Here is a 14,970-nt window from a genome sequence, read left to right on the forward strand (position 1 = left end):
TTTGGATATATTTTATATTTTCCTTCTTAAATCATTAATACACGGAAGATTTGAAACATTATCTCCTCAGAGTTACATTTCATCAAAATATTTAAAATTAATCATCGTATATATAACAAAGCAGTGTTCAAAAAAGAAAATCACAATACTTTACAGAAAACAGTACCTATACAAAAAAGTACATTTATATACAACAACAACACTAGTGTAACTCTAGTTGTCCTAGCTCAAGTAACTTGGCTCTGATATCTACTTTATAGTGCCCTATTGATTTTACCTCAAATAGACATTGTTACTGTTCAATTGTAGAAACATTTTTCTTTTTTATAAATTATCATCGAATTAACCACAGGTCCCAAGTATCTTATCAGGGTTATGCCGATGCATTTCAAGTCCTGGTGTTTCTTTACAGGGCTCTCATCAGGGCTTATATACTTTATTTCTGCAAAGAATTAGTGACACAAATAGATTTATCAGAAACGAGCTCCCTTCTTATTTTTCACTTTCTCACTAAAAGTTAAAATTGTTTTATTTTTACCTTAGTTTCATGATGTCTATTTGAGTTAAAATTAATAGGACACTATAGAGTAGATATCAGAGCCAAGTTACTTGAACTAGGACAACTAGAGTTACACAAGTGTTGTCATTGTTTATAAATGTACTTTTTTGTATAGTTACTGTTTTCTGTAAAGTATTGTGATTTTCTTTTTTGAACACTGCTTTGTTATTTATACGGTGATTAATTTTAAATATGAAATGTTTTTTGCTTTTTTGATGAAATGTAACTCTGAGGAGATAATGTTTCCAATGTTCTGTGTATTAATGATTTAAGAAGGAAAATATAAAATATATCCAATAAAAAGGTACAAATAAACATACCAGGATTGATACAACATAGAAGTATTGATCCTTTAAGCTATAAAAATTGTGTATGCTTAAAATTGACAAGATAAAGGCCCATTCCCATTTGTTTAGAACTTTCTAAAAGGGCCATTTCAAGTATTGTGCCTTAAAATCTGACTATACAATTAACAAGAACTTTTAGTAACAATTCGTTAGACACCAAACTTAGCCTGTCTACCTGCTCCCAATTGGAATTTACTACTTATCAAAAGGTAATTGGGAAACTCCAATGTTACCTAATGGAAAAGGCAGACTTTGCAGTAATGAATATGTAAAACGTAAACATACATGTCCAACTATTTAAATACACTGCACCCTGCCCTCTGAGCTGTTCAAGGTCTACCCTAGGGGTAACTAATATGTATTGAAAAAGAAGGCCTTGGCCTGGCAAAAGGTTTAATTTTCCAGTTTGAAATGGCAGTTTAAAACTGCACACACAGACTTCAATGGTAGGTTTGAGATCAGTTTAAATGATTACCTATGTGGGTGGCACAATAAGTGCTGCAGGCCCACTAGTACCATTTAATTACAGGCCCTGGCTATATGTAGTACCAATTTACTAGGAACGTACAAGTAAATTAAATAGGCCAATTCTATCATGTTCTAAGGAGAGAGCACAAGCAGTTTAGCGCTGTTTAGAAGTGGAGTGGTAAAGTGTGCAGTGTCCTAAACAGTAGAAAAAATAAGTTAAAAACAACCAGAGGGTGAAGGTAAAATGTTTGGATATGACCCTGCAGAAAGGTTCAAGTCCAACAGTAACTTATTCTAAGAAAAATAATTCTTCCTTCATGCCAATTGAAGAGAATTTTTCTCTAGCCGTTTTTCTGTAGGAGAGATAAAATATTGCTATCAGGCTGAAATGAGAAATTATTATTTTGATCTTTTTAAATAAACTTGTACCACCTACACCGACCTGCACAAACGATGAAATTCTAAAGATAAGCTCAGCAGTTCTCTCACATGCCAAATTATTTACAGATTTGGAAGACTACTCAAGAAAATGAATAAAGGGAACATGAAAAGGCAATTTCCTCTATGAGTCTCACCAGTCCATATCTACAGTGACACCATGTCCCTAACACCAAGAAGGTAATGATATAAGCACAGCAAGGAGGCAGAGACAGAGGCATGCACACATACACTTACACAACACAGACACAAATACAAACAAACTAATAGTATGAAGTGAAGGATGCCCAATGTGCTTTTGACCTGTTGAAGACAATGCACATACATCCTCAAACATTGGCTATTTATTCTACCTTAGCTGTCCTTTTTATTAGAACGATCCTTGTTACAGTCCTCTCTATGATGGCAAATTTTATGTGCAGACTAACAGCAATCGAAAGAAAACTTTTGATTCAATACGGCGTACAAGAGTGTGTGAGGAATAGTGTACTAAGTCCTCCTAATATGTATTACTGAGGAACTGGGGATGACTTACCACTTTCAGTCATTCCTCAATTTATGAATCATGGCCTTAATAATTGTCATGCAGGCTACACAGCACCACTGCCTCATTTCACACCACTTGTCTCACCTCCCTTGAGAGACCAAATACATTTCATGCATGATATGTTCGCTCTAAGAAAGCCTTCGAACAGCAGTTCTAGTTCCTACGAGGGTATTTAAGTTTTACTATGTTTAAAATGTAGCGTTTTCCTATTGCCACGCTGGTTGATATATTTGTTCCCTGGCATACAAGTATTCAAAAGCACTCTTGCACTCACGGAATTGCATGCATCTTACAATGCGTTATTTCTTTATTAAACTAACAATGATTAGAAACCTAGACAAGAAATATGCACTCAGCATTAGAAACATGTAATATTGGGTCTAGCCTTTAGCATGTTGACATTATTTTAGCTCCATATTTTAGAAATTAAAGAGACAATTGAAAAGGAAAGCAATTTGTATAGATTTCATTTGAAGACTAGATATTCTCAGATCTGTTATTTTTAGAATTGAAATTGAAGTCCACTTACCTCATGCGCTTACATCATAGTTTATCCATAGCATGCACATGTATGTCGTGGGATATGATATGTTTTTATTAAAGATGAGTTTTAAAAGTTTTGCGTTTTGCGCTTATTTATGTCTGTAGAAACAGTGCTAGGTTTGCATCGGTCATTGCTTTTCTTACATTAACCCATACAATGTGTTTCGGCTTGAGGCGATTTCCGTTGTGCCCTTACCTACCCTCTCTGCTAATGACATTTAAAACTTAAAACATTCCACACTTCCATCGGCCTCTGTCCCACACCCTTCATAATTCAGTATAGTTAGAGGTTCAGACGGATTCCAAGGTGTAGATTTAAAGGTTGCAATCGCACATTCAAGTGTTTGCAATTTTCCTTTTCCAAGCAAAGTTTTGAAGTAAAGCAACACGAAGTAGATTTTAATGTGCCCACCTTGCGAAATGATTCTTAAGTGACACATCTTCGGTAACTAAATTCCTTAATTCTCATGAAGATTTCACATATTCGTCCCACAGATTGAACATTTTCTATACATTTATAAATCCCCTCCTGCAGGTTGAGCTCTCAGGGATGAAGTTGTTTATTTCCTGCTGCTGACATAAAAGTTGTATTCACTATACATACTTTTGTTTCTTTTTGTTTTCCAGAAAATGGTGTTGCATATGTTAATATTCTAAATCTAGATTAGCGTAGAGAAGAAAACTATGTTTAATGTAGTGATAACAATTTTGTATACTTGCCATTTGGCTCAACTTATGTTCAGGAACATATTGCATGAAACGGTACTGTACAAATTGAGAAATGTCTACACACAAGCTTTCATAAACCTTTATTCTGTCTTTAGAATTTGGAATGATGGGAGATCATACAATTAAAAGTCAGCGACCTCGATCTGTTCATGAGCAAAGGGTCCCTCAGGAGCAAGCTGATGCTGCTAAATTTATGGCACAAACTGGTAATACATTAGTTACATTTTTCTACTTACTTATTGTTATTAATTCTAGCAAAAGCCACTGCATGTTTCCATAATCCTTTTGCATATTTGTCCATTTTTTTCCTAGCTAAAATCTTTTTTGATCCATATATTTTTTTTCCACCAGTAAAGTCCATAAATAAAGTAGCCAAGATGTGAATGGAGTGCAAACTCGTGATTTGTGAATGTGAACATTATGTAGACTGTATAGCTAGAATAAATGTTTTTTTTTTTCAAAAACGAATGTTGAATTGTTTACATGAGTGTATGACTTCCAATTTGTTCTTGCGGGTTGAAACGTTTCTGTACTTTAACAATTTAGCAATTAGATTTGATCAATCACACTTAAAGTATGCTGAATGAAATAGCTTTCACGCACCTCAGTCATACAAATCGCAAGACTAGGCTTACACACATAATTTCAATTGTGATATTCGAAAAATCCATTTGCATATCCATATTAGTGCCACCAGCCCCTTTAGATTATCCCATTAGCACGGAAGTTACTGGACTAACCACTCCAGAGTCAATGGAGAAACATATATCGACTAAAAAATAGGAGGCCCCAATTACTGAATAAGTGAGTCCAATACACACAGCCAGACTTAATCATGAGCAAAAAATTGGTAAACCTGTCCAAAATATAGAAATCAAAGTGAGTACTGAAAATGTGCAGCTGATCAGACACCTGAGATGCTCCCACTAGTTTGGTGCCTCTAATTTGCTTTTTTTTTCTCCAGGCACTTACAGTCTTCCCTAAAAATATTTAAAATGCTGCATTAAAGGGAGATGTTCAAATCTGGGGTACACGTTGGAAGATCTAGAAAGGTTTGGTTTGAAACGGAGGGAATATCTGTGTTATGCAGGGAACAACGATGTTTCAACAAAGGGTCAGAGTTAAAGATAAATTTGACACATCTCTTAAGGGCATGAACTAGAGTGAGAAAAATGATATTTGGTAATACTGAAATTTATATTTAACACCAATGATCACTTATGTTGTTGTCAAAATGGAAAAATATTTCAAACAATGAAATATACACCAAATATATACTATTTCACATATATTGCATAGTAACATCAATGACTTAAAAAAAACAAAAAAAATGGTTCCAGATTAGCTGATATTTAATCAATTAAAAGGTTTTTAGATTTTTAGTTCACATTCATTTCTTAATACTAAATCTTTATCGATACACAACAGTCCCAATCTATCCATTAAGAGGAACCAGACACAATTGACTAAGTAATAGTTTTTAGCTGCACATGAGTATGTTGCATTTCAAATTTATTTTAGTTTCTTTTTTTTAATTGCAGCGACAACCCTTGTCCTGCATAATGAAAGGTCGCACATTGTGCAGTGCCTGCAAATTGCGATTTTGTTCACTAAAAATCACAGAGCGGGTTATCACATTTAAACTGCATAGTTGGAAAGTAATGGTGGACAGAATTGCAGCAAAGACATTTTGATAACAGTATTATGATGTCAGCTGTTTATTATAAGTAAAATTCCGACAATCAAACATGTTTTATTTCCTATAATTACCCCTTAAAACAGATTCTCATCAGAGCACTAATTAAGTTTCTTCAATTAAGCAAAAATGTAAATGCATTGTTTACGAGTGTCTCGTCCTCGGCTGCAATGCACTTACCTTGGAAATGGCTCCCAAGAACGATGCTAAGCGAAGCAGTTTTGGAGTCCATAGCCACTACAGGGAGCAGAGCGTTAAAGGGTTGACAGATGTGATTTGCTGTGCTTTGCTTCCTTGCCATAGGCCTGATTTACAGCTGAAGGCAGATGTAAATTGCTCCCAACACTCTGTGAAATAGCACAACAACATGGATAAATTAAAAGAGAGGTTGGCTTTTTGCAGTGCAATACCGACCCAAGATCTGCTCTGTCTTGCCAAGAACATGCTAGTAGGGTTTTACCACTGCGGTGTCCTTTAATGTTTTTCATTCTAATGCAGACAAAGGCATACAGGTGTGCTTCTTGTCTGTTAGGTGTTGCCTAATCTCATCAGTAAAAAAAACACACCACAGGTTTTACACTGTTTTGTAAAAATCCTACCTTTTGCTATATTGCACAAATTCTCACAATCGAAAGGCAAATCTCAGGCAAATCTCAGCGAGAAATTTCATATAATTGTAAAATGAATATGTGAGGCCTTTAATTCACATAATTTCCTCTGTATCATACCACATATTAGTTATAAAGTCTTCTTGGTGCCATTTTCACAAGTGAACCCTTCAAATCCTAATGTTTGGATATTTTCCCTCAAATAACTGAAAATGTTCTTTGAAAAATCTATAGAGGGAGAAAGAGGTATATATGTCCATGTGGCATGCTCCATCCAACTACTGTCAGCAGAGATGTACTAATTACTGGTCACACAAATCTGGATGCAATTTGCAACCAGTATGTTTGCAACCAGTATAGAATTTAACAAACCAAACTAAGTTCTAATAGGTTGGTTTGCTAAATTCTGATTTGGCATGGGTCGCAATCTGATCTACCTCATGAAAAATGAGATTGGTCGCAAATTGTCTTTCACTCCATTTGGTGACCATTACAGTTTCAACGGCTTGCAATGGCTCAACAGACCATCGTGGTCACGATTCAATAACGTAAACTTTTTTTTTACATAAAGTAAATGGTGTTGTTTTTCAAATGAAAAGTTTTCTTTTTGGGGAAAAAAAGTTTGTTTGGCAGTTGGCAGTGGTCCCATGGACCACAACCCACTCCTCAACAATCTTCATTTTAATTTTCACAAAGGGGAAGAGGTCCCAAGAGGACTGTTTCCCTTTTGTGAATGCATTAGCAACCCAAGTCTGGGGTTGGTCATTTTTCAATGGTTTGTGACCAGATTGTCGTCACAAAACATTGACACTTCTTTTATTGAGCCACTCTTTGGATTTGTTGCCCACAATACACCCCTCCGAACTGCGATGAGTTATGGAATCAAAAAGCCCTTTTAGGAGTCGGTTTGCAACCATAAAAATGTGTAGTACATCTCACCTGAGATTCTTAGTGATCTGGTTTCTTCTCATTGACTTACATGACATTGGTCAATGATTTTAGTGTATTTCATAGTAGTATGACAGGCACTAATTGTTGGCATCCATCTTAGCAATGTCAAAAGGGGGGCTAATGATACTACTGTCACAGTGCTTCATTTGTAAAATAAAATAAGTGCCAGAGCCCAGATATTTCTCAGGAGACCACTGCTGCTTCTGCCACTTCAAGCCCCTGCCAGCGCTGCCAAATATTAGTACCAATAACATGTACCTGCCATTGCAGCCCTACAAATGTTACAATCTGAACTGTACTAGGTGACCCAAAGCTGTATGAATAGGCTGAGCATCCTGGTATTATTATTTTTAATCAGCTGTCTCATTGTTAAACACTTTGCTTGTGTACCTTTCTTAAAAAACAGACTGACAACGCCACCAAGAGGTGAACTGCCTTAAATATGTGCTAGTGTCGAGCACTGGAAAACACTGGCACAAATTAACCACTGTTAACTATAGAGAATAAAATATTTTCACATTCAAGATTGGGGTATGTAAGGGTGGAATTGTTTTCTAATGCCGATCAAAGGGCATGCATCCGTTGCTCTTCTGAATATCACTCAATTTCAATTTCAATTAATATGTAAGCACTACAAAATAAAATTAGAATAAGGTCTTTAAAAATATAAATTAGAGCAGCATATCACTATCAGTAACATTACCGGAAACTCACCAATGGCACGTTTACTTTGAACCCAAAAGGCAGTAAACATCCACAATGTACCTGGTATGCACTGTGGGTGATGCTGCTGTTACAGGTATAACATTGTTTCATATGTAGGAGAAACGGTTCAGGAGATACTTCTGCTTCAGTAAGAGATGTTTAAAGCTCCTTTATAAAGGATGCTGTTGTTAGTAAATTGGCATAGACACGATGATGTGTTTGGTTGGAAGATAGAGGGAGGTTTCTCCTATTAGAATGTGGATATAAAAGGAACAGCCCAAAAGTTAAGTTGTCTTGTACTCTTTGACAGAGTGGTTGTAGAAGTGTTTTGTCTTTATGTAAGCTAGTTTACTTAGGGCCGATCACCACATATTTGGCATAACCAAACTAATCACATTCGTGGGAATCACTAAACTTACTCAAGTTTCTGTAGGTTCATCCTTAGCTAACCAATACAATGTGTATTCAGTGATCAAGGTCAATTGAAAAAAAAAATCCTCACACAAATGGATTCATCTGATCTTCTTAACTGTCATGTTTTACAGAGATTTCCACATAAATAATGGTTTGTTTGGCAATGACAAATATATTCTGCTAAATTGGGCTTGGAGACAATTTGGATTTTATGTTTGCGCTCATTAGAAAAGTAAAAATTTTACAGGGTCATAAGTTGTTATATTTCTTTTATACTCCTAGATAATCAGTATCGTAAATTGGTATAATGAAATATGATATGCAATGCTACCTGTTCTTTGATTTTGTTCAAATTGTTTTCAATGAGTGCTGTGAAACATGTTTTCCAAAGTGCTTGACTTTGCTAAGCATTTTAATGGAAATTGCAAAATATTGGCACTAGGTAGGATTCCATTTAAAAAATCTGTAAATAAGGAACAGATAAACTAGGGTGTTGGATTTATTCATTAAAGCATTGGAGAAACGCCTTCTCCAGTCCAGACTATGTAGGACAAAACAAAGGTGCAATTTTCTTCACCCAGAAAAATACATTCCTTATCCTATATGGGTTCATCTAAACCATGGGTACTCACAAACTTTCTCTCGGGGCCAAATTTACAGTGTGGTTTGTGGCCGAGGGCCGCATGGGTGGGGGAGGGGGCGGGGCTCGAGCAACAAAAAACTGATACCATGAGGTTGATCACTGGTCCCTGCAGCGGACGCCTTCGTCCACTGAGCCACCAGACCCGATATACACACATCTATCTCTCTCTCTCTCGTTCTTTCTCAGTCTCTCTCTCTCTCTCTCTCTCTCTGTCTGTCTCCCTCCCTCTCTATCTCCCTCTTCCTCCCTCTCTCTCTCTCTCCCCCTCTGTCTCTGTCTCCCTCTGTCTCACTCACTCTGACTGTCTCACTCCCTCTCACTCCCGCTCTCCCTCTGTCTCACTCATTCTGACTATCTCACTCCCTCTCTCCCTCTGTCTCACTCACTCTGACTGTCTCACTCTCTGTCTCCCTCTCTCTCTCTGTTTCCCTCTCCCTGTTACCCTCTCCCTCTCTCTGTTACCCTCTCCCTCACTCTGTTTCCCTCTCCCTCACTCTGTTTCCCTCTCCTCACTCTATTTCCCTCTCCCTCTCTCTCCTTCCTTCTCCCTCCTTCCCTCTGTCTCCTTCCCTCTCCCTCCTTCCGTCTGTCTCCCTCTCTCTCCTTCCCCCTCCCCTCACTCTGAGGTCTCCCTCACTCTGAGGTCTCCCTCCCTCACTCTGTCTCCCTCGCTCGCTCTGTCTCCCTCCCTCGCTCTGTATCCTTCCCTCGCTCTGCCTCCCTCCCTCGCTCTCCCTCTGTCTGCCTCTGCCTCCCTCCCTCGCTCTCCCTCGCTCTCCCTCTGTCTCCCTCCATTGCTCTCCCTTGCTCTCCCTCTGTCTCCCTCCCTCGCTCTCCCTCTGTCTCCCTCCCTCGCTCTCCATCACTCTCCTTGGCTCTCCCTCGCTCTCCCTCTGTCTGCCTCTCCCTCGCTCTCCCTCTGTCTGCCTCTCCCTCGCTCTCCCTCTGTCTGCCTTTGCCTCCCTCCCTCCCTCGCTCTCCCTCTGTCTGCCTCTGTCTCCCTCCCTCGGCCTCTGTCTCCCTCCCTCGCTCTCCCTCTGTCTGCCTCCGTCTCCCTCCCTCGCTCTCCATCACTCTCCCGTGCTCTCCCTCGCTCTCCCTCTGTCTGCCTCCTTCTCGCTCTCCCTCAGGGAGGGAGATGTGTGTCTGTCCTAAGCCCCCCAACACTCACCCCAGTGTATGTCAGTAGAAAGGAGATGTGTATCTGTCCTAAGCCCCAGCCTTTCAGAGCAGCTTTGAGGGGAGCAGCAAAGCTCAGCAGCATCAGTGACAACAGCTGACACTGGACTCTGAAGAGAGGACGAGTGAGGGAGAAGGGAAAGGAGAAACATAGATAGAGTGCATTGGATGTGGGAATGACGACAGCGATGCTCCAGGGCATTGAAAGTTGAGCCAGAAGGGAAAGGTGTTTTCAAACAAATATTTATTTATTTAATTTTAATTAAAGACAAGAAAAACAGGTATGAGCACATCAGGTTCAGTAGGATTACAATAGTTGTGGACAGCTTGTATCAATATTGTGTATGCTATAACATGGCATGCATATATCTGTGCAATACTTGTGATTCGCTCAGTGCCTCTGCCTCCCTCCCTCGCTCTCCCTCTGTCTGCCTCTGTCTCTCTCCCCCTCTTCCTCCCTCCCTCTCCCTCTGTCACCCTCTTCACCTCATCCTGCCTGTGTGTGCCTGGGCTGAGACAGCTTCCGGGCTCACACACACACACAGCCGCACCTGAGCAAATCACAGGTCTTTAAAAGACCATTCCCAAGTTAATGAGGCTTTGTTCACCTTGTGGGCCCCTGCAGCTCCACGGAATTGCCCGGCCCCGGCCCCCACAGAGCAGCAGTCTCTTGACTCGCGCTGCCGCAGGGGTGTTTGCTGACACTCTTAAAATATATATATATATAAAAACACAGGTACGATGTTGGGACGGTCCGCGGGCCGCCAGGGAAGGCTTGCCGGGCCGCTGGCTGCCCGCGGGCCTTACTATGAGTACCCCTGATCTAAACCCTATCTTGAATAAATATGCACTTTCACTGATGTGCCCCCTGAGAATCAGAGAGTAGTAGTGATTTGCAAGGAGCACTACTCCAAGTGCTGTTGCTGCTGTATCTGTTGGACATCCTTGTTCAAACACAGTTGCAGCAAGGAAAGCCGAAAAGTGGTTTCAAGTAGAAGTAGGGGCATTTTGTATTCTGCATGCCCCTTGTATGTCCCATACATTCCGCTGGAGTGCCCAACCACATTTTAAAAGAGTGTCAATGAAGAAAGGACATAGATGACAGAGAAAATAGAAATAAAATGCAGCCGCGGCCCGTGGAGGGAGTTCGGTGGGGCAGGGAGGTGGTGCGGGGGAGAGGCAGGGTGGAGGGTGGTAAACAATGGAATATGGATAATTGGAGGCAAGTGAACAATTTAGTAAACAAAACGAATTTTGTAGCGCGCCCAGCAATGCAAAATGCGATGCAGGGTGCGCTGCGAAATTCGTTTTATTTATTAAATTGTTTACTTACCTCCAATTATCCATATTCTGTTGTTTACCACACCCCACCTTGCACCTCCCCCGCACCGCCTCCCTGCCCCACCGAACTCCCTCCACGGGCCGCGGCTGATAAAATGTATGAACTGGCAGCCAGCGACAGCCTACAAAATGGGGGTTTCACAGGTAGTTTCAAGAGGCTAACCATCAATTTTCCGAGAATAAGTGTCACAATTCCATTCATTTTGTAAGGGAAAGGCTGTGTATACAAGGTGGTAGTCTGAGGTGTCGCCCACAGCAAGTTAGAGATCATGTGAGTAAAATCAACCCTTTGCAACAAAAAAAGTTATGACAGGTTTTCAGCACACATTATTTCAAATATAGTTTATTGTCAAGGTCCACCAATACCATTACATCTTGTGTTTTGTCTCTTTGTTAAGGACAATTCCTTTTACTTTAGCTGCAGAGTAACCATTAATGCAGATCTTTAGATCTGATATTTCTGCGCAGTATTATTTTCTGGAGTGAGGTTGGAATAGAGGCCTTTTCTGATCAAGCATTGTCGAGACATTTTTTCACTTTCCAAATCATACCATTAGCAGACGATTCTTTCTTGGAGATTGTCACTTTAACCTCCTCTCATTAATACTCATTTTGTTCATTGTGTGAAGCTCTTGTACCAATGAAAGAAAGAATCACAACTACAGCTATTCTGACATGCATTCATTAGTTCTCTCTGACTCATGTTATGAACCACTGAACAACAGAAGCAAAGTGTGGCTACAATATCACATTGGGTACAACTGATGTGACATCTTCTTAGATACAGGCTTTACTTCCCAACAGACCTCAAATAATCAGATGCAGTCTGTGATTCCTTAGAACTGCTCCTTACGGGGTCATGATAAAGATGCTATTTTTTTTTATTTATTATTGCACCATTTAACACATTAATGAAATTCTCCCGGTATGCATTGTGGAGAAATCTTGCATTATAATCATTAATGTCCTGAAGTTTCATAGTGGATGACATTCACATGCCATTAGTGTTTGTTAATTGCCAAGTTACCTCCTTTGATCTCAGTTAAAAAGTGCCCCTGGACAAAAAAAAATGTAGTGAATGGATCGGTGCAATAATTGATTATTTTCTCAATTCTATAATTAACGGGATAATATAATTATATCATTTTTACACGCTTTAAAAAAACTCCAAATTGTTTGTGTTGTTTGTATAAAATGAGACATTAGATGGGTCATATTCACATTTATTTGTTTGTGTGAGAACCCTTATTAAGTAGTTGTGATTGTATGGCTCACGAAGCCTAGACTGGTGCATTGACTGCAGGGGTGTGAGTGTCTTAGGGCCTCATATTTACAGAGAACTAATAAGTAGGAGGTGTGAACTGGGTTATATATTTAAGCACATGACTACTCTCCAAGGATCTTTGCCCACCACAGTAGGCGTTTCTAAAAAAAATCCGAAGAATATGCAAATTAACTATATTAAGATCCATTGCACGTACATTTATTAGTTGTTAATGTGTAAATCCTAGAAGGTGTGAAGATCATTAAAGAATTCCCATGTGCTGCCATCACTAGCATTTTACAAAAATACATCACTATTTAGCTAAGCTTAAATTTCGTGGTGACTAAGTAGCGATAGTGAGTGCCCACCAATAATCAGTCACAAAAATGTTTAAAAACTAAAATAAAAACAGACGTATAATGTAACAGATGTGTATTCTGTTGAGATAAGCTATTTCATATTAGCAAGAGAGCCATATCTTTCTGCCAAATTAGCGAGCAAACCAAATAAAACAATTAACAATCTCAATAGAACAATCAGTCATTTTTTATTGTGCTTTTGTGTGCTTTTGCTTGACTTGTGACCAGCACGGTTTATTTATTGAGCATACTGAAGTACTGAAAGTCATGTAATGATCTGCATGGTCTTTGTTCTGCATGTCCGTCAAAGCTGCTTGCATGTTTACATATTGAAAGTCCAAATGGAATGCTGCATTACCACTCATGGCTGTATCCATTTTTTATTTGTTGTCTTGTATACAGGTGAAACTGGTGTTGACGAGTGGTCCCAGTGGAGTTCATGTTCAGTTACTTGTGGTCAAGGGTCGCAGGTGCGAACCAGAGCTTGTGTACCACCTTACGGGACACACTGCAGCGGCCCTCTAAGAGAATCAAGGGTTTGCAATAACACTGCCCTCTGTCCAGGTAGTGTTAGCAACAGATTCAAATCAAATGCATTTGAATGTTTATGAATATTTAATTGAAATGCTTACAGAAATGTAATATTGTTGTTGAGAGGAGTGTATGGAGTAATGTTAAAACGTCTGGAAAACAAACTGCAATCAACACAGAAAGGTTCACACATAGTGCATTTTATTCAAGTCTTGCATTAGCAAATGTGTCTCCACAGTTTAAAATGTAGATTAATATTGCCCTGCTCAAACAAACATTTGTAATGGAGAGCAAATCAGCCGGGCAGTGAAAATTGGAAGCAGGAAAAGAAAGAGCTGTTCAAATTGGAGAAACTAGCTTGGTAAATATAGTCATCCGTTGGTATATGTGTACATAGGCATCATTACAAATTACAGTTGGAGAATGGTTGGTTGTCAGTGAGGCAAAACGCCTGGGAGACTTCAGACACCATTAAAGTTGACCCATAATGAGAACTATAATTGGCAATAGATCCCCCCATTGTCTGGAGAAGATCTTGTTCAGTGCATCTAAACAGCAAATGAGATACCTCCTCCCATATTGGCACTAATGGCATTTGTCATTCTGCACTACAGATGCATATTAGGGATTGTGGGTATGTCTCCTTTCAGATTCAGCAGTCTGATGGTGTTAACAAGTTTAACAGGTTGTGTGGAAGGACTCCTAGGCTCCCACTTTAACTGAAAATGTATACATAATGTCATAGAGCAGCACCAGGGGACGTATGTTTCATACTGCCCCAGGTGTGCAATGGGTTTGTGCATCCACTTTGTGTGACCCCCCAGACCACTATGGTATTTTAGGAGGGGCTGCAGAAATTTGTGTAGCGCCTTCTCTAATACTAATAGTGCTTGCACACATGTAGTGTCGGCACTATCTTAAGAGGTGCTTTACTCGTGTACATGGGGGTGTTCCTCCATGCAAATTAGGAAATAGCGTTGACTCTGTGCCCGTCCCCTATTACGAGTTCAGACTCAGAAGCAAACATATCGTTAAGAGGGCAGCTTTCTGGAGGGATCAAAGTGGTCCCATGCACCCCCGCCCCCAGATATCTCCCTGCAGGCGTGTGCAGCGACTCACTGCACTGGACAACAGGAAAAGCTCTGTCCATTCTTTAAAGTGCAGGTAGCTGCCACCTGCATTGTGAAACACGGAGCTGCTTGTACGCGACTCGTTTTACTGAATGTGTTGCCCCAGGACAGCCGTGAGTTTATGGCCATCCTGGGGAGCATACCGTTCACGATAGTAGAGCCCTCTTTCCCGCATCAGGCAAACCATTTCAAAGGTGGATCTGACACAGACCGGGATGGTGTGCCCATTCTGCGATTTGGACCCAGATACATTCCCTGCCATTTTTTAGGATTCTGTGCAGAGCTATCCTCTAAGATTTAAAGCAAAGCATAACAGTGCAGAGGAAAGGCAAGACCGATAATAAGGTAAAAGAGTTGGGCTTAAATCGAGTTTAGAAGCAATTTAGCACTTTAGAACCAGTTTAAAAGGTAGAAACAATTCAGTTACGGAGTGTGCGCTGTACACAATGTATAAATAAATCGATGCATGTTGCTTAGAACAGAAAACCTAAGAGTGATCAGTTTCCGCTGCTTGGATA

The 14,970-nt window shown here is 39.8% G+C and overlaps 1 protein-coding gene across 3 annotated transcripts in view; it reads left to right on the top strand.

Annotated features, from left to right (window-relative positions):
- Positions 1-14,970, top strand: part of ADGRB3 (adhesion G protein-coupled receptor B3) — a 1,725,994-nt gene that overhangs the window by 516,587 nt on the left and 1,194,437 nt on the right. For all 3 annotated transcript variants that reach the window (XM_086926462.1, XM_086926464.1, XM_086926463.1), the window contains exons 3-4: positions 3,727-3,837; positions 13,194-13,355. In XM_086926462.1, coding sequence (XP_086782588.1) covers positions 3,727-3,837; positions 13,194-13,355 — 273 coding nt within the window. The remainder of the gene's footprint in view (positions 1-3,726; positions 3,838-13,193; positions 13,356-14,970) is intronic.

Source organism: Lissotriton vulgaris, chromosome 6 (genome assembly GCF_964263255.1).
Source record: "Lissotriton vulgaris chromosome 6, aLisVul1.2, whole genome shotgun sequence".
Taxonomy (NCBI): Eukaryota; Metazoa; Chordata; class Amphibia; order Caudata; family Salamandridae; genus Lissotriton; species Lissotriton vulgaris.